The 24,675-nt window shown below is 44.4% G+C and overlaps 1 protein-coding gene and 1 long non-coding RNA gene across 3 annotated transcripts; one reads left to right on the plus strand and one right to left on the minus strand.

The window, feature by feature from the left end:
* Positions 1 to 1,874: 1,874 nt before the first annotated feature.
* On the minus strand, positions 1,875 to 4,485 carry LOC308636730. Its single transcript, XR_014019469.1, has 3 exons — positions 4,350 to 4,485; positions 3,084 to 3,175; positions 1,875 to 2,135 (listed from the first exon to the last, which is right to left on the minus strand). It is a non-coding gene; the product is annotated as an uncharacterized lncRNA (long non-coding RNA).
* Positions 4,144 to 23,111, plus strand: DHRS7C (dehydrogenase/reductase 7C). Of its 2 annotated transcripts, none has more exons than XM_081272426.1 (7): positions 4,144 to 4,302; positions 4,496 to 4,655; positions 14,681 to 14,793; positions 16,749 to 16,962; positions 18,832 to 18,924; positions 21,490 to 21,645; positions 22,851 to 23,111. In XM_081272426.1, exons 2-7 carry the CDS (start codon positions 4,502 to 4,504, stop codon positions 23,057 to 23,059), a joined length of 939 nt encoding a protein of 312 aa, XP_081128552.1. In that variant the 5' UTR covers positions 4,144 to 4,302; positions 4,496 to 4,501; the 3' UTR covers positions 23,060 to 23,111. The 2 variants fall into 2 exon arrangements, with proteins under 2 accessions (XP_081128552.1, XP_081128553.1); XM_081272427.1 differs by having other exon boundaries at positions 4,145 to 4,302; positions 16,752 to 16,962.
* Positions 23,112 to 24,675: the final 1,564 nt, after the last annotated feature.

Raw genomic sequence — 24,675 nt, forward strand, 5'->3', positions numbered from 1 at the left:
TTAATAATTTTGTGCATGACACAAAGTTTCCTGGTGTGAAATTTTTTTCCCTGTGGTGTCATGTTAGGACTCAAAAGGTTTGGGGTTTTGGAGCATTTTAGATCTCAGATTAGGGATGCTCAACCTGTATTAGTATTCCCATTGCTGAATGGAGATGTGCCTGAGGCCAAACATGAGTCCGAGGCCACACTGATTGAAATTCAGGGCCATCCCCTCTACACCCAACACACTGCCTTCCTGAGGGACAGAGCAGGGGACCAAGGCTCTCCTTCCCTCTTCCCTTCCTAAGGAAGGCTATCTTAGGGTAGGACCCCTGAGCATTTTATGAGGAGCAGTAAAGGGGTTATAAAAGTTAGAGAAGGCATAAGGGGATATTTTTTTTTTCTGGTCCAGAAATGGATTGTGTTAAAGTTTCTAGATCTAGGGCTGGGTACATAGCTCAGTTGGTAGAGTGCTTGCCTCACATACACAAGGCCCTGGGTTCAATCCCCAGCACCACCCAAGTGGGGGAAAAAAGTTTCTAGATCTATAATTTGAAGCTGACTGTGTCTTCTTCTTGGGGCCAAGGACACTCTAGAGTACGCAGAGGAGAAGAAAGGCTGAGACCAGCTCTGATCCAGACTGTCTGATGTCCCAGGTTTTCCAGAATGGTCCCTAACTTGTATGTATCCACCCTAGTTACTTTCAGTTCTTGATCCTTGAACTCAAAAACACTATCATTTCAGATGGCTTCAAGCTTCTCCCCTAAGGAGGGCAATAAAGCAGACAGATAGGTGCTGTAAAAATCTCTTAGTAGACTTAAATGTGTGCTTCTGTTTGGGATATTCCTTGTTGACCTCTGCGGCAAGGAAGTTGAAAGAGAAGCAAACCCTCACAGCAAGTAAAATTCTTTTGGCAGCTTTGTCCAAATCCAAATATAATCCCACTCCAGGGAAACCACTCTCCAGTTCTTCTTCCCCATCACCAGGGTCAGGAAGCAAAATGAAAGGTGCTCAATATTATTCAACTGTCACAATTTGGATGTGAGGGGTTCCCCCAAAGTTCCTGCATTTCTACAGGAATATTCAGAGGTGCGCCGATGGGATTAGGAGAGCTGTAACCCAATCAGTCCATCTTATTTTGAATGGACTAAAGGGCTGGCAACTGTAGGCAGGTAGGTGTGGCCTAGGATTATTAGGGGCGTGGCCTAGGATCATTAGGGGCGTGGCCTAGGATCATTAGGGGCGTGCCCTGAAAGGGTGCATCTTCCCTGTAGGCCCCATCCTCTCCCTCCCTCTCTCTTCCTGACCCACTAGGAGATGAGCTGCTTTCCACTGGACCCTGCCCCCATCTTAGGACCACAGCAATGGAATCAGAGTCTATGGACTGAGACCTCTGAAACTGTGAGCTCAACATGAACTTTTCCTCCTCTTAAGTTATTCTTACTGGGTGTTTTGGTCCCAGTGATGAAAAAGCTAACTAAAACATCAACTGTTGTCTGAAGAACTCGTAGGCTGGTGGCTCCAACCGTCTTTCAGACTTGCAGAATCTATCATCCAAAATCAAGGTCAGTGTTGTCTGAAGAACTCGTAGGCTGGTGGCTCCAACCGTCTTTCAGACTTGCAGAATCTATCATCCAAAATCAAGGTCAGTGGAAGACTACTTTCAAAGCCTAAAGTCTAGGGAGTGTGGGTGGATCACAAACCACCTTGCAGGGCTGGCTCATTATAGAACCACTGATGGTAGATCTTCAGGAGAGGTGCAAACACAAAGTAACCTTCACTCTGGAGGCTCCTGTCCGTGAGTCCACTCACCACTTCTCAGACTGTATCTTCTTTCAACCCATCAGCAGCATGGAACACCAATAAAAAACCTCAACAAGTTAACCTGAACAGGTTTATTCAAGCAAAGAATAATTCATGAATTAGGAGGGCTCAGAATTCAGAGCGCTGGGCCAGCCGAGTGAGCAGCAGGCTTTTACAGGTGAACCTGGAAGTCAAATCGAGAAATCCCTTCCCTGGTTGCAGGCAACCACCTCCCGGGTGCCTTATGTGGGCGTGGTCTGATCCAGGTGCCTTCTGTGGGCGTGGTCTGATCCGTGGGCTGCTGCAATTGGCTGACGTTTGGCTGTGTATGATTGGCTGGAACCCAGCTCTCTGTTACAAAAAAAAAAAAAAAAAAAAAAAGTCTGGAGTTAATTTTCTGTTGGTTTCTTAGAAATGCCAGATATGGAGACAACCTGGGGCCGATGACTTCCTCCTTACTTAATTTAACACATCTCCCTTAAAAGGCTGTGTGACCTGCTCCTATAACATTCCTCTCCACAGTCATCCCACCCCCATATGGCCACTCCTCTGCAGTCTTCTTTTCCTAATTCCTCTTCAAGTCTCCAAACTCTAACCGGTGGAGCTCCCAGGAGCTTGGCCCTCAAACATGTCCCTGTCTATACTCACCCTCTAAAAGACATCATCAGAGTGCATGGTTGTAAATGCCACCTACACGTGTTAGCTCTCCAACGTGTATCACTAGCCTAGACCTTTTCCCCAGACCTCCTCTGGACCAGTAGAATCAAGTCTCGGATGGACACCTCCACTGGGATTTTTCAGGGACTTCAAAATTAACATACATCAAACTGAACCCCTAATTCACCCATTCACCACCAACATCTTTGCCTCCTGCAGCCTCCTCCATCTCAAAAAAAAGAGGGGGACTCTGATCATATTAGTTGCTCAAGTCAAAGTCTTGGTAACCCTCAATTTCTCTCTTAATTTACTCCCCTCTCTCCAATCCATCAGCAAATTCTATCTGCTTTACCTTCAAAATATGTCTGAATTAACGCAGGTTTCACCACCTTGGCCACCATCACCTCAAAGCCACCATCCCTGCTTGCCTGGTTACTTTTGCAAGTTCTCAACTGGTCTCTCTTCTTCCATCTTTGTCCCCTTACAATCTGTTTCTAATAAATGAAAGTCTAATCATGTCTCTTATATCCTCTGAACCCTACAGGGATTACTACCTCCTTTAGACTAAAAGCCAAAGGTCTAGCCATATCCTACATGATGTAAAGCTTCTCAACTACCTCTCTAACCTCATCTATTACTCACCTCGACCCTTGCCACTCCGCTGCATCACACTGGCTTCTTTGTTGCTCCTGGAGAATACCAAGCACACGCTGCCCCAGGGCCTCTGCATATGCCTGCTCTCAGAAGAATAAATAAAAAATGTGAGATATATTTACACAATGAATAATCTCCAACTTCACACAACAATATGGATGTATCTCACAAATGTAGAGCTAAGCATAAGATTAACAACTTTGCAAATCTATTTAAATGAAGTTTTAAAAAAAGAAAATACAGAAAGAAAGGCAAAACTAATACATGCATTTTGGACGGTGGGGATTTTTCTTTATTTTCCTGGTTATTCCTAAGGGGGAAAATGCCATTTCCCTCATCCCCACTCCTGCACTTCCTGGTCAACCTCATAGCCTTCAACCACACAATTAGAACATTGTTGCAACTGTCTTCTGGGTTTTCATGGCTTGAGAGCTTGAAGTGAGAACTCGTTTCTCCATTGCTCACTGTACTGAGTCCCCTTCTGCAATTGAAATATTTAACATGGGAGATAAATTCTTAGTATTTTTAATGATAACAGATAACAAGAGTCATCTCCTTTGGGGGAGTCTATTCCAGATGCACAATTTGCAGTATCTTGTCTTCCCAACATTCCTGCAAGAAAAGACTATTATTCCCATTTTGCAAATGAGAAAACCAAGGCTCCGAGAGCTACGAAATACTCCCCAGACAGTGTTCTTTCTGGTATTTTGTGTCACACCTCCAAATGGTTCCATCTGCACCAGGCTTTGTTCTATTTAATATTTTTTTTTCCCTGTGGTTTTCATTCCCAATCAGAAAGGGAATAACAAATAGCCCTGCTACCACCTCAGTCTGAACTACTGGAAGCTCCCTGATACGGGAAGTGTGGCTGAGGCTGTTTGGGCAGAGAGTCCCAGGTCTAGATCCCTAAAGCTCAGCCCCCAAGTTGCAGAGGAAACCTCTCCAACCCAGGAGAGCTCTAACAGTCTTGGCAAGCACTCTGAAATCAGAGCCGGCCAGCATGTGTCCCTGAATATCAGAATAGACACTATATTTACCCTGAAAAGCCCTTTAGTGCAAATGAGAGCTATAAATAACCATTAGGGCCCAAGCAAGTGGCCTTCACCCATGGATTTCCTTCCCAACATGCAGACCCATTTTAATTAAATTTGTCATTAACCTTTGGGGAGGGCAGGCGCCCTGGATCCAGCTTGCTTTCAGAGACACCGTGAGTAATTCCTTATTTCTTGGACATTTGGGGTTGAGCATGCTCACCGGGTGGTCACTTCCCGGGAGCTTGCACAGAGCTGAGTTTCCAGGAGAAGAGGCTCTGGGATTGGAGTGACTGTCCCCTGCAGACCTGGGCATCACAATCAGTTTCTCTGCAAAGCCAATCCTTCTCTGACCCTCTCTCCCCCCAGAGCAAGATGGGGGTCATGGCCATGCTGATGTTGCCCCTGCTGCTCCTGGGAATCAGCGGCCTCCTCTTCATATATCAGGAGGTGTCCAGGCTGTGGTCAAAGTCAGCGGTGCAGAACAAAGTGGTGGTGATCACGGATGCCATCTCAGGACTGGGCAAAGGTAAGTGGGCTTCACTCCGTGGTGTGCTCATCTCTAGCCTGCCAGGAGGGGAGGGGTCAATTCTGTGTTCTCTCTTTGCATCTTTCACGGAACCAGCAAGTTTTTTTGCTCCCTGAGAGGTCACAATTTCCTTGCCTGATAAATGAGCGGATTGGAACTCATCAGGTTATGATTGCACAGGGCTAAAACCCATCTGTGGATGCTATTGATATAGCTTTCAAGGAGTTTCCAGAACTTTTGAAATGCAAAGCCCTTAGCGGGGGTTGCATCTGGATTTTGAACCCAGACAAGGGTACTGGGTTTAATGCTTGGTTCCAGCACTTGGACATTTTGTTGCAGGAAACAGACTGGCTGAGATGCAGCAGGCAGCACTTGGAGAGGAGAACTCCAAACTTTATTTTGTGTGGGTGGGCCCAGAGGAAAACAAAACTCCAAATTCCGAGCCCCGATCCACAGTTTTCTCACAATCTTTCTAGGCTCTCTAGTGTCATAGACTTTCTAGTCTACCCGATGGACAATTGTGCACGGGGTTTCTAGCGGGGAAGCATGTTTTCAGAAGTTAAGTGTGATAAGGGGAAGAACTGGTTCCTCTTACAAGGAAGGCCTTTGAGAAATCTCTGGCCTTGGACCCAGAAGCCTCCACTTCCTGGAGAAAGGAACCAACGCCTTCCCCAGGCGTTGATTTCTTACCATAACATTTTTTATAATTTCATTTCACAACCAGGTCTGGTTTTACCATTGCAATTTCACTTCTCTGCCTTCAATTTCTCATCTCTACCCCATACTGTCTTTGTGAGGAATCAATGAATTCACACATGGGTAGCACTTAGAAGAGCACCTGAGGCTATCACGGGAGCCTCTCATTATTTATAATAATGATGCTGATGTACAAATTTAGGCAGAGCAGACCCATTTCCCTGTGCCACACTCCCCACCACTCCTTGTTGTATCATTCTTGGCCTGATTCTTTCAACCACCTCACTACCCAGTCATGAAGGCATTTACATTTGGAAGTCCTGAATTAGATAGTCCCAGGGGCTCTTCTGCTGGTGGCATCCGTGCCCTGAGAGGTTCTGAATGTCCTTTGGTTTTGCAAGATTCTGACCCCATCTATTATATCAGTTAGGGGTGATTTCTGCTATTGTTTTTGTTAATCAAGCATGGAACCCACAGAGCCAAGCATTTATCAGTCACTCAACAAGTGACTGTTGGTCCCCTGTGTCCTGAGAAATAATTCCTTCCAGAGAGTCTCTACTGGGGGGTTGGGCACTTCCTCCCATGGTGCCACTATCATGAGAACACTTGTAACCGCCTCTCTGAGAATTCCTTCAGTGCCTTCTGCTTGTCCTTGTGGGTACCCCAATGGCAGTCCATCTGCATGCTTTGAGAATGGATTAGATTTCAGTGAGTGATCCACTTGGGTCAACAACGTCAGGATAGAACAGAGCATAAGGCACATAGACTTGGGCCTGTAGATGGCCCATTCATGAAGCAATTCTCAAAGAGGATATCCTGCCTCATTAGAATGAAAACTCAGAAGGAAGCAGGACACAAACTCCAATGGAGCACATATTTGCCTATCAGATGAGACATCAGGTGACAGCTTTACCCTGAAAAATTGGAGCCAGTTCAAAGTCAAAGACTTTGGGAAATATTGTTCTCCAAATAGAAGATGTCTGTCTAGAATCTGGCCCGCCTGCCAACGCACCCCTCCACCCTGGTGCCCTCCTGCCAATTGCCCCTTGCTGTTGGCCCCTGAGGAACTGCCCTCTTAGACCCTGGGATCCTTTGTTTCCCCACACCATCTTTAGCTTACTCCTTGGGCTGAGCCCTGACTGTGTGTCTCTTGAGTCGGTCCCCTAGACAAAGCTTCCTAGTCTCCCTATTGCTGAGAGCTGTGCATTTGTTTTAATTGTTTTTTAAAATCTCATTTGGTTAGGACCCTAGGAAATACATCTCAGGAGCAAAATGGCATGGGAGGGGTGGAATGTGACCTACTCTGTCCTGACTGCTGTCAGTATTCTTTCTTACTGCATCTCATTGACCCACCCTGGAAAGAAATGCAAAGCAGAAAGAAATAAGGTCCAAGTATTTAGAAGTAACTCGAGAAGCTGGGCGTGTGTGACCTTAAACAAATGCCTGGCCTCGGCGTGCCACTGATTCCAGGTTTCAACTGCTCCATTTCTCAAGCCCGAGGAAAGGAGGAAGCGAGAGACAGGGAGAGGATGAAGTGGGTTCTGTGCAGCCCACAGCACACTCTGGATCCATGGAACCCGGGAGAACCCCCAGGAAGCACCGGTGGTACACTAAGAAAGTCAAACCAACAGATCAAAGTTAGGACATCCAACCCTCATCCCAACTCCCCACAATTCAGACAAGTCAGACATCATTCCATCCTACACCTGGCATGTCTGTGGCAAGAGTGACAATCAAAATACTTCAACCACTTGAAATGTACCAACCAAATATCTCCCCTGCTCATGCTTTTTATCACTTTTAAAATGCACAATTTTCCCTCTTTAAACATTGCTGAAATCACACTAGGTGCAGTGATAACATGCTGGTCATCCCAGCACCTGGGGAGGCTGAGGCAGGAGGATGGAAAGTTCAAGGCCAGCCTGGAGAACTTAGTGAGAACTTGAGAGCCTGTCTTAAAATAAAAAAAATAAAAATAAAAAGGGCTGAGGATGGAGCTCAATAATACAGCACCCCTCGGTTCAATCCCCAGTACCAAAAAAGAAAAAAAAAAAAGCTGAGATCAGGTATCTTTCAGGGCATCTTACAATCTGTAGAAAGCTGTCTTTTCTCATTCTATGTCCTCTGAAGCCAGGAAGCATCTTATAGTCAATGGCATCTGAGATTTCTTTGTGTGAATTGGCCAGTGTCCTGGTGCGTTACACAGATAAATGCTGAGCCCAGCTGATAAAGAGTAAAAATAACACCCGGTACAGCAGGAGCCTGGCCTCAGCAGAAATGATTTATCTGGGACACTGGTGCCTGTGGGCTTACAGTGGGCTACAGCCTCTAGGACCCACCTGGGAAAGCAAGGTGGCAGCAGAGAGGTCGTACAACATCAGGTGCCTCTCCTAAGGAGGCCAGGGCTGCAGGTTTAGTCTGGCTCCTGGCCACAGGTCCTCCCCTCCCCCAGTACCCAGCTTAAGAGGGAGGGAGAAAATGGGTGGGAGACAGTGTATCCCTTCCCAGCGTGGTGGGACTGGCCAAGAGGCATCCTAGAGTGGAGAACAAGTGACCTCCAACTTGGACGTCCGACTTCAGATTCCTTGGCTTTACATCCTGACCTCACCACTTACAAGCTGTGGGACTCCAGGAAATTCAGATCAACTCAAGGAACCTCATGTCCCGATTTGTAAAATGTGACCGGGGTGGCTGCTTGACACCCAGCATGGCTGCTATAATGCTAATGGTTTGAATCTAGAATGTCCCATTAGAAAGACCGAGGTGCCACAAGAAGTCAAACACCTGCTCTGAGCCGGTGGGCCAGGCAAACTTTACTTCTGCCAGGGGGTGAGCTACAGAACCTGGCCAGCAAGGGCCCCCGGGCTGCCAGTCTGCCTGCTCTTGTCCCTCACTCAGGGCTGCCTTTGTCCTGATAGGAGGAGCGGGGTCACCATGCACGCACGCGATTGGCTCATTTTTTTTTTTTTTAAGTTGGGGCAGGCAAAGGGAAGGATGGTGGTGAAAATGGCTACAATTTGGATCTTACATCCCAATTAAGGCTAAACACTCTATTCTGAAAATGGACCGTCCGCCAAATGTTGGCAGCCTCCTCCCCACTGAAGCAAGGCTCCGAAGTGGAAATTGTAGAGGATTTATGCAATGATCAGATGGTGAGCGTTGTAGCCTCATAGGCTGATGAATCCATGTGATGGATGAATAATCTGAATGAATTACTGGGTGGTAACTGTAGGCAGGTGGAGCCAGGAAGTAGGTCCCTGGGAGCTTGGCCTTGGGGACTGTATCTATTCCTGGCCCCTCCCCACTACCCCTCTGCCCTAAGTGAGTGGCATTTCTCTGCTGCACCCCTCTCCCTTGCTGTTCCCATAAAGGAGTCTGTCGACTGTGGTCTGTGAGTCAAAATAAATCTCTCCTCTTCTAAGTTGCTTTTTTTTTTTCCAGGTATTTTGGTCACAGCAACAAAAAGCTAACACATATAGATAGCCCCTCAGCATTACAGCTAAAACTCCGAATGTCCCTCCAAATGAAATGTCTTCATGAATTCTGTTGTCATCTAGGCCATAAAAAATTTTTTTTAAAAAAATGATTAAGTTTAAAAAAACAAACAAACAACACCTAGAACCCCACTGGGGAAAGTGTCTTCTATTTCCTCCCCCTTCCTCGCTTATGATGCTCCTGAATATGATCATTTGTGAATGAATGAGACTCATCAAGGGTTGAAATTAAGTCTACTTAATTTATCAAGTCATGTTCATGCCCTGATTTTATATACTTGTATCTATCAATAAACATTGTGATACTTGACAAAAAAAAAAAAAAAAAGAGGCAAACAAATTGTGTCAGCCTCTTTCAAATTTATTCAAAGGGGGAACTCCTTCCTCTGCGGTTTAAGAGGAAAGAAGAAAGAAAGAAACATCAGACATCCCATGGCTTTCTGGTTACTATAGATTATGTAAAATCCTTTGGTCACCATAGGCCCCAAAGCATTGCACTGATTCAAAATTTGGGATGCCTAGTCCAATGTATAATCAACATGTCCATTTTCCTTAAAGTTGAACTTTCTTTCCCCATCCTGCTCCCCGCCCCCACAGCTAGAGCAAGTACTGTAATGCCAGATTCGTGGGACCCCAGTAGACCTCCAGGAGCTGAATCTGATGCAATCACACAAGAGTCTTTATTGCAAGCTCGAGCCTGGACTCAAAACCGTTTCCGACTCAGGGTCCCTAGGAGTGAGCCCGGGTCCTTTGTTCAGTGAGATTTTATAGGTTTTGGGGGATACTCTAGGTGTCACAACATCACACAGCAAATCATTTCACACCGCAGGAAAATCAAATAACAACTCCTAACATTGATTAGCACATTCATTGGCAGGAACAAGTTGGGTAGGGGTGATTGGTTAGTACAAGAGGAGGATTCATTTAAACTGATTGGTTTAATCCATGAGGGGTGTATGTGCTAACCTACACGGTTTCCTAACATGTTATCAACCACCAAGACTACTGGGGGGTGTCATCTGGCATTCCAGGTATTTCCCCTGTCTCATGCTGATTGGTGGTTGCTAGGGTGTTGCTATGGGTCCTCACCTAGCCTAACTGAGTCAGGGACACCTGGAGCAGTTCTCTCCATTATTTACAGACAAACAACTCAGCAGGGTGGGTATGTGCCTAGGAGTGCTCTGTGGGTTTTTTCCAATGACAAGGGTCAAGCCCCCTCCCTTTGGACAGGCTTTGCTCTGAGGTAGAAGTTGTTTTCAAAAATGGAATTACATCAGTTTCTCAATACTAGGCTAGCTTCCTGCTGTTTCTGACCCTCCTAGGGGCAGATGGGCAGGAAGGAGAGAGAGAAGAGCACAAGACACTCTTATCTCAACTGACATGTTGTAAGATATTTCCAAGCTGCATGGACCTTGCATGTGCTTATAACTTAAGTCTGGCTGGAATTGTAGCTCAGAGGTACAGTGCTTGCCTACTATGTGCAAGGCCCTGGGTTCCAGCCTCAAGTGCTGCAAAGAAGCAATTCTTCTGCACTTCTGTGAAGTGGAGCATATGTACTTTTTCTCCACATTCTCCCTTCGGCCCCTGGTTTGTGGTTTGTCAACTCCATGGAGAGGCTTCCTTTTGGAGTTCTACTTCCCTTCTAAGAGGTCTTCTTGGGCCGACTTCAAAAGAGCTGTCAACCAAAGCATGGCCTACCTCTGGTCCACTGTGGCTCTGAGCTCTTCGGTGCTTCAGACCATTCCCCAAGGAGCAGCCCTAGTTTTCTTTGCCTCTGCCCCTGGCTCTCACCCATTACATTTCTCAGGTCTGACTCAAATATTAGTCAGGCTTCTAGTTGCAGGGAACTCCTAGTAGGTTGTTCATAGGGTCCCTCTAGTACCTTCTCTCTAGGATAGAGGTGACAGGAAAGAAATGTATCTCCAACCCTAGTCCATGGGCAGAAACTCACTCTCCAGAGAGATCCCCCTCCCAAGCTACTCCTCTCTCTCAAACCTCTTCTTTGATCCATTTTCATGATCCAGTTTTTGGCTGAAGGGAATGGAATTTCCTAAAATAGGGTTTCAGTTATTTTCTTTGAAAATCTGCATCTTGGACTACCACCTAACTTTAGAATTTTGCATCTATTTCATCTTAGTGCTTTAGTTAAACTTCCAATTTAATATCCTGTTACATATAGATATGTATGATTTATCCTGTAATACAAATACACACAAAGACATTGGTCAAGTTATAGCATTATATTTGACACATTGATGTTAAATCTTTTCCTCCTTTTTTTTTTTTTTTTTTTTGGAACTTAGTTTATTGTGAACTTCTTGTATGTCAGTAGATGCATTTCAGCAAAATCAGTTTTCAGGGTTTCAAAATACTCTGTCTACACATACTATAATTTACCTTACCAATCTCCTTTTATATTGGACATTTGCAATTACCTCCAACTCTTTACAATTATAAGTGATCCTGAGATAAACAATCTTATAACTATGCCCATGTAGATATTCTTAATTATGTCCTTAGAACAAATGCTTAGAATTAGTGCTTTTAAAGATACTGTCAAGTTTTTCTGCCTAAGGATTATAACAATGTATATTTCACTAAACTGAAAGTGGGAGGAAAGCCCCTTTTATCTTGCCAAAACTATTATCAATTTTGTTCTTGGTTATCTGTTCAATCAAAATGTGTGCTGTGTTTAAATGTGCATGTCTTTATTGTTGGTATAAACTCTTACCTTCTATACATTAACTCTTGGTCCTTTTTAAATGAATTGCTACCTTATCTCCTTGATCCATTTCTTTATTAGTCTTTATCTTTTTTCTTATTGATTTGTAGGAGTTCTTTGTATGTTAATTAGTTATTTACTTATATATAGGTTATTAATGCTTTTATTTAATTTATTCTTTTTTATGCTTTCTAAAAATATTTGTAATATCTTTATCTTTGTGTATTTATTTTTATGCTTTTTTGATGTAAGGATTTTAAGGGTAAAAATCTATAAATCAAGCTAGGTGCAGTGGTACATGCCTGTAATCCCAGTGGCTTGAGAGGCAGGAGGATCCCAAGTTCAAAGGCAGTCTCAGCAATTTAGCAAGGCCCTAAGCAACTCAACAAGACCCTGTTTCTAAATAAAATTCAAAAAAAGACTGGAGATGTGGCTCATTAAGAACCCTGGGTTCAAACCTCAGTACCAAAAAAAAAAAAATCTACAAATCATTTCTGTTGTGATTTGTTTCTTCGGTGCATGCTCAAAGAACCCTTCCCCAACTCAAGAATATATATCCATCTCTACTTTCTTCTAGTTCTTTTATGATTCTATTTTTAGTTTAACTTTTAAGAATATTTTGGTATAATGTGTTTAGTTTTCCCTCCAAACAGATATCCAAATACCACTTTTTAAATAATATGTTCTTTTCCCACTAATTCAAAACACTAACTCTATCAAATATATATTAAATTCTCATCAATGCCTGGCTCTAATTTCATTAGTATTTTTATGTATGCTTGCATTGCATTACTAACACTCTGCTTTCATTTCTGGGCTTTTGTATTTTAATAACTATGTTTTCAAAATATTCTTTGCTTTCTTCATATTTATTTTTCGGATTCAAATGTGCAAAGCATTTCAAATAAAATTCAGAGTCTTTTTGTCATTTCTCAAGACATGTTAAGATCCTGATTTCCTGCATCAAATTAACATGGAGAAGAACTGATCTTTATTGAATTTTGCCATCCACAATCATCATGGACATCCCGTTTTTTGATAAAACCTCCACATTGGGAGAAGCCATACATTTTCTGCAGTGCTAATGATTCAACATGACATGATTAATGCAGTCACATATTATTTATTTATTTTTGGTACCAGGGATTGAACACAGGGGCGCTTGACCACTGAGCCAGCTCCCCAGCCCTATTTTATATTTTATTTAGAGACAGAGTCTCACTGAGTTGCTTAGCACCTTACTGTTGCTGAGGCTGGCTTTGAACTCTCAATCCTCTTGCCTCAGCCTCTTAAGCTGCTGGGATCACAGGCATGTACCACTACACCTAGCTGCAGTCACTTCTCGATGAATGAAACTCACTTAGCAGACTGACCACAGCTCCCCTCCTTCCAGCTCTCTCCATTGTACCTGTTTTTTTGTTTGTTTTGTTTTGTTTTTCAGTGCTGTGGATGGAACCCTGGGAGCTCCACATGCTAGGCCAGCACCCTACCACTGAGCCATAGCCCAACCCTAATGCACCTGTTCTCAGACCTTCAGACAACATGGTCCAGCCCCTCAACTGCTCTCCCTTCAATACCCCACTTCCTCTGCCTACAAAGCCCACATATAGAACCTCAGCCAAGTATCTGGTCCATCTGGTGTCCTCCTCTCTATCTGCATCAACCTGCTGCCCTTGTAGGAGAAAAAAAAATCACACAATTACAAAATCACTTTGAGCCACTGCACCCAGTTATCTGGCTCCATCCAGTGTGCCAGGCGTCCTTCAGTGTGCTTAGGCAGCCTGGGGACAATACTAGATACCATCCTGGAGGAGGTGCTGCTGGTGCCTCCCACCAATCTCTGTGCTTGGCCAGTTCATTCATTCTTCAGGTGCTGTGCGTCCTGTCCCCAGGTGTTGGCTGTTAATGGCTCACAGATGCTTTCTTTCCCAGAGACTCATCCTCTGCCAGTGAACCTTACCTTGCCCAGGAGTTCTGCAGCCTCAGAGGAGACTACCACAGTCAGCGACTGGCTGACACCAAGTGTGCAAAAGCTGGTCCTCTTTCCTCAGCTAGGACTGTACTGGATAGGTTTAGACTCTGGAAACTTCCTTGGATCAAGCCAAGGCCAGACTTTGCCGCAGACCACAGTGTTGGCTGGCATCTGCTCATGTCCTCACTCCCAGATAGGTTTTATAGTATTGCCTCAATACTGGCCACATGATTCCCTGTCTCCACATCTACCTCTGGGGAATCCAACCTGAGATACCACCTCCTAAGGTTTTGATGAGAATTAAATGAGCAAATATATGCAAATCTTTTTCAACAGTTCCTAGAACGATCCAATTGTCAAAATAAAGTGAACCACTGTTATTTTTAAGTATCAGGATTCTGATACATAAGAATACTGTGTGTCTACAATTGTTGCCCAGTTGAAAGAGTGCTATGTTGGGTCAATCGGGAATTAGTCCAGAATAAAATTAATTAGACAGAAAAAAGATTCATGTTTTTACAAAAAGAGCCCTGGCTGAGGTATCTCTCCACAGAGAAAATGTAGAGAATGGGGGGCATTGGATATGGACAAGCATAGTGGCTATTCTCAAGATTTTAAGTATCTTTCAGTTTCTCTGTAGGAGTGTGATCCTAAATAAAGGCTAGGTGGACAGGGCCATATTAGTGTTCAATGAAAGAATTTTCAGTCATTAGAATTATCCAGCAAACTCACCTACTGTAAGTTTCTCTTCACAGTAAGCAACTAAGCTGAGGTTCAAAAGGCCTAAAAACAAAAATCTGTGGGGTGTAGCTCAGTGGTAGACCATGTGCTTAGCATGTGCAGGGATAAGGATTCAATCTCCAATACATGCACCCCCAAGAAAATAAATAAATAAATAAAATAAGGAGAAGGAAAAGAAAAGAAATTTTAGCCTAGAGAAAGATCTGAATGAAATGACTTCGTGGTGCTAAGACTTTTGAATTTTTTTTTTTTTTTTTTTTTTTGGTGATGCTAGGGATCGAACCCAGAGCCTTGTGCATTTGAGGCAAGCACTCTGCCAACAGAGCTACATCCCCATCCCTTTTGAATTCTTTGACTGCTTGAATTCATTATAACTATCCTACTTCTTTTTTCTCCATAGAGTGTGCCCGGGTGTTCCATACAGGTGGGGCGAGACTGGTGCTGTGTGGAAAGAACTGGGAGAGACTAGAAAATCTATATGATGCTTTGACCAGTGTGGCTGACCCCAGAAAGGTAAGGCCTTCAGCAATTGGCTCAGGTCACTTCTAGGTGACCCAACTGTTCCTAGAATTCCAGTGATTATTGAGGTAGGAATCTTGGGCCAAGTGGAATAAATTGGTGATTGCTTTGGGCAAATGGGAGGCAATGGTCCCCCTGATCTTGACATAGACATAAGGGGTGACTTGCTTTGATTACTCACCATGCCAAAAATTTAGCCTGACTCTCATCTGGAGTCTGTGTAAGTTACACCCCAAAAGAATCTAGAATACAAGGAATGTCCCAGGTCTGCGCTGATTATAGACAGGGCTGGTTTTAAAAACAAACAAGGATAACAAATTCTCAAATGACATCCCTTCAAAGAAATCAGGGACATGAAGTCCCCTCCCAAGATGTCACCCAGGAAGTGAATATTTATCTCAGTGCAGCTTCAATTTTCCCAGCATTTGGGGAGCATTGTTTAAGATCTTGCACTTGAGGCTCTCCTTGAGATTCTTGGGTTGTTTTTTAATCTCTACCCTTGAGGTTAGATTTGACACTTGTCAACAGCCAAAAGTAAAATACATACATACATACATACATACATACATACAACCAAAAGTAATTTAGAGCTAAATCTGGTATTTCTTTATTTTTTTAAGTTGTAGATGGGTATAATATCCTTATTTATTTACTTATTTATTTATATGTGTTGCTGAGGATCAAACCCAGGGTCTCACACCTGTGAGGCAAGTGCTCTACCAGTTAGCTACAGCCCCAGCCCCAGCTAAATCTGGTATTTGAGGAGATGGATCAAATAGGGCAACATGGAATTCTCCAAAGTGTTTCTTGGGATTTTACTAGATAACAAGGTTCTGCAGTCAGTTGTGTGGGCAATGTTGAGTTAAACCAGGATCCTCTGCTTTCTTGATTGCAGGACCTCTCAGAGCTATGCTAGTGCACATTGCATGTCTCCAAAAAGAACTTGGAGAAGAGTCTAGGGGATTTCCCACACAAATGTGACCACACAGTGGTCTTTTCTCTTGAAAGCCGTATCTCAGAACTAGTGTATGTCCTACACTAGGATTGTATCAACCACACAGTGCCACCAATTTTCCCATCTACCCTTCACCCCTGGGCTAATAGAGTCTTAGTGACTGCAAGTGTCTAGAGCTAAACACAGTACCTGGCACATAGTGGGTGCTCCCAAGATACTATGTTGAGTATATGATTTAGGTCCGAACCAAATGTAGCTCCAGAGTACTGTGATGGATTTTCTAAATCTCGTAAGCCAGTTTGGAAAGTACTTCCAAAAAGGAGTTCAGAAATGTTAAAAGTAGGGGGTTGGGGTTGTGGCTCAGTGGTAGAGGGCTTGCCTAACATGGTGAGGCCCTGGGTTCAAGCCTCAGCACCACATATAAATAAAGTTAAAAATCCATTGGCAACTAAAAAATATTTTTAAAAAAAGAAATGTTAAAAGTAATGATGTCACCTTGGAACCCTGCTAGGGCTCCAAAAAGGACCACTGTCAGAGATGAGAATTGAGTATATGAGTATTTGGATTTATCAGTTTTGGAACCTTGGCCAAAACTTCAGACCTCCTATTGCATTTTAAGATTTGGAGTTGTTGGGGCTGGGGTGGTGGCTCAGTGGTAGACTGCTCTCCCCTAGCATGCATGGGGCACTGGGTCCGATCCTCAGCACCACCTAAAAAATAAAATAAAGATGTTGTGTCCACTTAAAACTAAAAAATAAATTTAAAAAATAGTTTTTTGAAAAATTTGGAGTTGTTGTTGCCTTGGTCCCCAGAAAGAATTCTTCATCCTTCTCGTTCATCCCAGAGTCATTTCAACTTCTTCTTCTTTTGGCTTTTTTCTTTGTTGGGGGTATTGTTGTTTGTTTTATTTGCAGTTATTCCATGATGTTTACATTTCAAAAATGGTTGCTCTTAGATTGGGGTCCCTGATCCCACACATCTCTCATTGGTTCAGCAGACATTCACCCCGAAGCTGGTCCTGTTGGATCTCGCAGACATCAGCTGTGTCCAGGATGTGGCAAAGGAAGTCCTGGATTGCTATGGCTGCGTGGACATTCTCATCAACAATGCCAGTGTGAAGGTGAAGGGACCTGTTGATAAGATCTCTCTGGAGCTCGACAAAAAGATCATGGATGCCAATTACTTTGGGCCCATCACCCTGACCAAAGGTCTCGTGAGTTTCCCTGTGGGTTTCGGGGCCACAGGATGCGAGGGAGGGCTCTGTTTGGTAGCCAGACAGTCATGAGATTCTGGACAGAATTCCCCAACCCATAACAGAAAACTCACACACTTAACAACATTTTTAAAATTTAGTTTCTAGTATACGTTGGTGTCAGAAAAGGGCTCCTGGAGTGTCTTTCTGGTATATTCCAACCTCCCTCTTATGAAACCCTTCTGCTCACCCGAGTTCTGCCCCTTACCCCTCTCCCTATACTCACACCCATGGCTCCCCTAAGATTCAACACCTCTGCACCCCTGTCTTCATCTTTTGCCTGTATTTTGCTACACCATCCTGTTAGTTGAGCTGCTTCTAACCAGGACACTTGGTCAAAGGTTCTGTCTTCAGAAATGAATTAGAGAAAGGGTTCATCCCCCAATTACGAGACACCCAGTATTCTTTCAACCCCGTCATAGAAACAGAAAAGGCAAAAAGATGATGCCTCCCTTAAAGGGTGAGCCGGAGGTTCCTGTGTGGGTGAGCTGGAGGCTCACGGCTGAGCTCCAAAGCAGGTGTGAAGCCCAGGAGGTTAGGGATGGAGATCACCATGAGCTAGAAGCACAAGTTGAAGCCAGGAATGAAGGAAGGAAGGAAGGAAGGAAGGAAGGAAGGAAGGAAGGAAGGAAGGCAGGCAGGCAGGCGGGCAGGCGGGCCCCCAATCTAAGAGCAACCATTTCTGAAATTTTAACATCATGAAATAACTGCAAATAAAACAAACAACAATACCCCAAAGAAAGAAAGGAAGAAATGTTTATCAAATCAGCAGCTCAGGGGAGAGGATAAACCCAAAGAATGCCTCCCCACTTAGGGAGCAAGGTGCTGTGCAGGGGTGGAGAAGACATGACCTCAGAGTCACCTTCCTGAGAGCCAGCTCCCAGGCTGAGAGCCTCCTGTAACGGGATTCTAAGAGAAGGGAAAAGAAGCAGTTGAGGCAGAAAGAGGACTCTCCAGAGCTTCTGGTAAAGTACCCCAGAGATAACCATTTCCTCCAGCCCAGCCCCTGAGGACACACCAACAGTGGTGTGTCATTCCATCAACCCTCTATGGGGACTGCTCTATGGCAGGAAAATTAGGAATAAAAATTGCAGTGGGAACAGAAAGAACTGGTTTCTCCTCCTGGTTGGGCCTCTCACATGCTAAGGGACCTAGTCTGGTCACTAGCCTCTGCTCATCCCTAACGCAAAGGGGCTAAATTCAATTGACCATCCTAAAAGTTGAGTCTTCAAGCACCATGTTTCATTTGGGGCCCCAGCCCCATTCACCTGTACCATTAATTTACTTAATATCTTTCTCCACTTTTCCTCATTTTAAAGTCGAATCCACATTAGGAAGACATATTTATCATACCAACACACACATAAACCCCTCTTCACTCTAATGAATAGAAGGCACACTGAAAACTACATGAAGTAAGTCCTTCCAATGCAGCCTGGAGGATGTTCAGTCTTTCTCTTTGCTAAAAGATTTGTTAGCATTTGCAAAACAGGCACTAAAGACATATTAGAACCAACAAGGGATTTTTTTTTTCTGAGACAATAGAAGAATTAAAAAAGAAAAGGTCTTTCCTATTATTAATAAGTTAGTGTCACTTAATTAATGCATATTGGTTGGTCATTTAAAACCATCCAGCCAAAAACCAGCTGAGCTGGCCCTCTCTTTGAAAACACTAGATCGATGATTGTGGGGGGTCCATTCCATCCCTGTCCTGCTGGAGTCTAACTGCCACTGAGGTAGTGGTGTCATGTGTGATAGAGGGGGTGGGGAAAAAGACTGTCTGACCCCACTCCGATTTCTAATTCTGACTCGTTGTGTTTTCCAGTCCTGCTTCCCAACATGATCTCCCGGAGGACAGGTCAAATTGTGTTAGTGAATAACATCCAAGGGAAGTTTGGGATCCCATTTCGCACAGCTTGTAAGTTGCTAAGACAAAAATGGCGTGCCTCATGTTGTACTTCTTATGTGATGAGACAAGCACTGTTATGTCTAAGACCAGGCATATGACTGATTCCATGGAACAAAGAATATCTCATCAGAGATGAGACGGTATCTATGAAGTTTTCTTTTATCCATTCATTTCCTTTTTTTTTCAAGTATCTACAGCATGCAGATCCCTATGGGAGATGATGGGATATAAGAAATAGGGTTTCTCTCCTCCTGAAGCTCAGCTTCACAGATGGGCAGGACATGTGCTGGCTGAACACAACAAAGACAGATGAAGGTCATGCTCCTACTTGGATGCAAAGTCCCAGCACAAAGCCCTTTCCTCCATGAGGATACCCCTAAAGGACAGAAAAGAAGGTTACAAAATGGGTTAGAGATACAGACATTCTGAGGAAGAAAAAATGGCAGAATTATAGGGGAGGGGCAGCCCTAAAGTTAAGATGTCCAAGGAAAAGAGAGATTTCCAAGTAGATGTTCATGAGATCTGTTGGGAAAATTCCAGAGACATTCCCACCTCTGGTAAGGTAAGCTCTGGGAGGGCAGGGAACATGCCATTTCTTTGTCTTTAGTGGCCCACAGTACCATGTGCAAAATAGGAGCTCATTGAGCATCTAATGCACAAAGGGAGAGAGAAAAGAAGAAAAGAAAATTGTGCAGGTCCCCTGCATGAGTTGCTAGGGCTGCTATAACCAAATACCACCGACTGGGTATCTTGAACAAAAGAAATGGATTTATTAAGTCCATACTGGCCCATCTTTACCTGTGCAATCTGGTGCCATTCACTCACACAATCTCTTGGCTTCTCATTCTTCATAAGTCACAAATTGGGCATAATAGTTCCTCTGCCCCTCTTCAATCCATACACAGTTATCCCTTGTTACTAAGAATATTAGTTACTAAGAGGATTAGTTCCAAAAGCCCCGCCCCCAGAGATGCCAAAATCCATGGATGCTCAAGTCCCTTAAAAATCATATAGAAGTTGCATACAACCTACACACAGCCTCATGTACTTTAAATCATCTCTAGATTACTTACAATACCAAAGAGTAAGTTCGTTCTATGTAAATAGTCACTAGATGGTATTGCTTATTGCTTATGGACTAGTGCCCAAAAAAAGAGTCTGTACATATTCAGTACAGATGCAATTTTTTTCTGAATATTTTTGATCCACAGCTGGGAAACCCATGGATACAGAGGGCTGAATGTCTTAAAATAATGAGACAGAGAGTCTCAAACAAGTGCAGAGACTCACATTAAATGATGGGTGCAGGTTCACTGTACACACCAGGGAGGGCAACCTGGGGGGAAGAGGTGCAAGCACAGGCAGGTGCCCATCTGGGTTGGTTCAGCCAGCACAGTGGCAATTTCTTTTTGTTATTTAATATTTAGTTATGCAAATGTTGGAACATTTCAATAAATGTCAGGATTTCAGCTTCTGAACAACCTGGCAACAGCTGGCAGGAGCTGAGGGGTGAGAGTACTTGTAGCACAGACTGCACTCTCTCACTCACCTCGGCTCCTGGGCTGCTTCTCTGTACTCAAAGCTCACGTTTTTTTTTTTTTAATTTTGAACCTTCTGGAAATTTAAAAGTGGTCATGCAAAAATGAACCACTTATCCAAGGGTTTCCACGAGCCAGGCTCTGTTTGTCACAGCTCACACATGTTCAATGCTTAAGGCAACTCTTTCTTGGTGAGCCTCATTCAATGGGTAAGGAACTGGAGCCCCAGCCCTGCACCCCAAGCCCTGAACAGTGAGGGGGTTGGATGGCTTTCCCAGAACAGCCTGGACCCTCAGGCTGGAGAACAAAGGAAGGAGTAAGGGATCTGGTTGTAGGTATCTGAGCATGGGAGAGAGACCATAATACATCCACCTACTGCCTTCCTCTGCCTGCAGATGGGGCCCACGTACTCAAGAGGTAGCTCTAATTTCCCATCATTTGGGGAGTATCCACCATTTGGAATTTCTAGAATAATTCTTTACCCAATCCATGGCCTTCATGGTTTGAACTGAATTTGGAGCTAGAGGCTATGGATGATATAGATGATATGGACAGTTTCTCCAAGAAAAAGGTGTGGGGAGGTGGTGCTGGAAGTAAGAGGGAGATCTGACCTCTGAGATTATCGCAGTCACCAGCTGGCCCAAACTTTGGATAAGTCCCTTGGGGATCAGCAGTCCTGGGAAGGAATGGGAAGTCATATCCATGCTGGGCATTTTATGTTTGCTCATTTGATCTTCATAATAACTTGTCAAGAGAGATTTCATCATCATTTTTAAAGAAAGAAAACCGAGTCTCAGGTAAATTGGCCAACGGCACACAGCAGGCAGATAGCTAAACTGGATTCAATCCCAGCCCCGCCTCTTTCTACCTCTTCAAGAGAGCTTTGTCCTCATCTATAAAGCAAAGCTTGGACTCTTTAAGGCCACTTCCAGCTCTGAGTTTGCAGGAATGTTTATGTTGGCCCTCTGGCCTCCAGTGTACCCACCAGGAAACAGGATTGGGGCCCTTCCCCACTTCTGGCTTGTTTTTCTTCCAGATTCGGCCTCCAAACATGCGGCCCTAGGCTTCTTTGACTGTCTCAGAGCCGAAGTGGAGGAATATGACGTTGTGGTCAGTACTGTGAGCCCCACTTTCATCCGGTCATACCACGTTTATCCAGAGCAAGGAAACTGGGAATCCTCCATTTTGAAATGTGAGATGTTGGAGGGAGTCTGGAAGCTGGAGGGACTGGGGAGGGGAGGTCTTGCTGTGGTTTCAATAGGTCCAAGGGGGTGTTCCTAAAGCATGAGTCTGGGGGTGGTAGAGCCTGGGCAAATAGCTAACAGCAGGATTCATGTCACAAACCTCTAGGACAGGGAACCAGGCAAAGAAAATCCTGACCTGCAACCAACAGACCATGGCCAGACAGACCCTAGTCACTCAACCTGTTCCTCAGCCTGCCTGTTTTGCATGAGTAATAACCAGAATTTGGGCTTTAGGAATTGTTCTGCTAGCCGGGTGTGGTGGCACCTGCTTGTAATCCCAGTGGCTCAGGAGGCTGAGGCAGAAGGATCATGAGATCAAAGCCAGCCTCAGCAAAAGCAGGGCACTAAGCAACTCAGTGAGATCCTATCTCTAAATAAAATACAAAAGGGGGGGGGGGAGCTGGAGATATGGCTCAGTGGTTAAGTGCCCCTGAGTTCAATTCCTGGTACCAAAAAAAAGACAAAACCTGTCCTGTTCCCCTTTCCAAAATGGCAGCACAGAGTGGAGCTAAGACTTTCCAGCCAGACCACCTGCACTGGAAGCTTGCCTGTGTTGCAGATCAGACTGTTAAACACTGGCAAGTCCTTTAATGACTCTGTGCCTCAGTTTCCCCTTTACAGAATGAGGGATAATAATACCTACCTCATAGAGATTATTGAGGCGCCTAAAGCGTCCATCTCACCAGTCCACCGTGAGTGCCCTATAATGCACATAATCATTATTCTAGAATATTCTAAACTCGACATCTACACTGAAGAACCAGTATGAACCAAGCTGGAGGTCAAAGCAAGTGGTCCCAGGAGGCCCTAGACAAACACAGCCTCACAAGGACAAAGGGCAGGCCTTAATTCATCCAGCTCCTTCTTATTTCCTCTTCTGTGCACCTCCCTTCTCCTGCTCAAAGTGCCCTAGTCAAGGTATCAAGGAGGAACTAGGCCCACTTCACAGATGAAGAAACAGAGTCAAGTGGGGTGGGGAGCTAGTATGTCCCCAGGGGTAGAGGCCAGCAGATAGCAGAGTCGACCTGGAAGCAAGAATGGCCTGCTTTCCCCCAGATTTGGGGCAGGCAGAGGGTTTGGGGCAGGCAGAGGGTTCCGGGCAGCTTGCTTCCCCACCAGGCCACAAACCCCGGCTCCTCCTGGGGCCCTTCAGTCTTTTTCAGGAAGTTGGCCTATGGCGTGCACCCGGAGGAGGTGGCGGAGGAGGTGATGCGCACCGTGAGGCGGAAGAAGCAAGAGGTGTTCATGGCCAACCCCATCCCCAAGGTCGCCGTCTACATCCGCACCTTCTTCCCAGAGTTCTTTTTTGCTGTGGTGGCCTGTGGGGTGAAGGAGAAGCTCAATGTCCCTGAGGAGGGTTAACTGGAAGAAACCAAGGGGTGACTCATGAGAATAAAGGCTTTCCTGGCAGGTGCCAGTTGGTGTGTCCTCTCCCTAGCCCTGGGGTCCCTCACAAGCCCTGCGCCCTGACCTGCTGGAGCCTCCCCTGTAGGAGGCACTCACCATGGCTGAACAGGTTGAGGGTGGCTCAGAGCCTGCCCAGAAGCTGCAAGGCCTCTGGGTGTCTTACACTGATTCCCAAGACACACTTCCAGAACCTTCCCTGCTCTGGAGGGTAACAACAGGAGCCACAATACGTCCAACACCCACATTATACACACATACCGTGGCCATGGGCCTGCTCAGAGGCCCACTGGGAAAACCACCTCCATTGCATGCAAGGATCACCTGCTCACATCAGCCTCCACTCAGCAACCTTTAGACAGAACAGCCCAGTGGGACTTTCTGTAAAGATGGAAGTATAGTTTGTATCATCCAATATGGCAGCTGCCAGGCACATGCGCTATCAAGTGAAAAACTGAATTTTTAATTTTAATTGTGATTAATTTTAACTCAACAGATAGTATCTAAGTATTATATAATGTAATTATTATGTATTCATTAATATCAATGATATTAATATTTATAATGAATATACTAGGTAAATAATATAAATATATCAAATGGGTTAACAGTGTATAGTAACACACTAATATCAATCATGGATATATTATTGCATATTAATGTATAGTTATGCATTAATATGAAGTTGAACTGATGTTATTAATAGCTTCCCTCATTGGCAGTGCAGCAGAGCTATGATAGACAGCCGTTGGACACCTCCCCCCCCCCCCAAGGAACTGAGCTCATTGGCCTCAAGGGTGGCCCAGCTGAGCCAGATTTTTAGATTCTCTGTTTTTCTAATATGTGCAGTGAATGCTCAGAACCTCTGGGTTTCCACTTCATTGCAGACTTTTCTTGCATTATTACAGCAAAATTCATTTAAAATCTCCATCTTCATTACTGGTGGACACTTCACTTAGTTTAGTTTTATTTTTTTTAAATATAGTTGATGATTCTTGGGCTGTTGGAAAATGTAAGGCAGGATTTTTTGCATAAATATTTTAAGCTGGCTCGAATTTGTCTAATATTTGTAGATGAAAGAAGGCAAAATATTAACGCATCATTTACAAAATTAATATATACCAGGGATACAGATGCACATATAAATCTTCATTTAAAAAGTAAAATGCCCAGGATCACGTGATCACCCTGCAGTTCATCCAACTCGAGAATGTGGCGGATGGTTGAGTCCTACAGCCATAGGAAAGCAAGATGTGGGGGTAAAATTTAGGAGAGTCAGTCAGTAAGGTAAATTTTTGAGGGGGGAGGGAAATGAACCCAGTGTTATCCAATCACTGAGCCACATCCCCAGCCCTATTTTGCATTTTACTTAGGGACAGTGTCTCCCTGAGCTGCTTAGCACCTCACTTTTGCTGAAGCTGGCTTTGAACTCGTGATCCTCCTGCCTCAGCCTCCTGAGCAACAAGGATCACAGATGTGTGTCACCGCACCCAGCTGGTAACTTTCTTTTAAGAAGTTTTGTCATTGTTGGACACGGGCACTATAGGAGTGCTAAGGACAGAGCCAACAGATGG

This window comes from Spermophilus citellus (genome assembly GCF_964194105.1).
Source record: "Spermophilus citellus genome assembly, chromosome: 17".
Classification (NCBI taxonomy): domain Eukaryota; kingdom Metazoa; phylum Chordata; class Mammalia; order Rodentia; family Sciuridae; genus Spermophilus; species Spermophilus citellus.

Excerpts from the sequence above, each read along its gene's own strand:
- DHRS7C (XM_081272426.1), top strand. The coding sequence starts at position 4,502 with ATGGGGGTCATGGCCATGCTGATGTTGCCCCTGCTGCTCCTGGGAATC. Across the intron at positions 14,794-16,748 it reads GTGTGGCTGACCCCAGAAAG|CAGACATTCACCCCGAAGCT; the intron begins GTAAGGCCTTCA and ends TCATTGGTTCAG. Across the intron at positions 18,925-21,489 it reads GATCCCATTTCGCACAGCTT|ATTCGGCCTCCAAACATGCG; the intron begins GTAAGTTGCTAA and ends TTTTTCTTCCAG.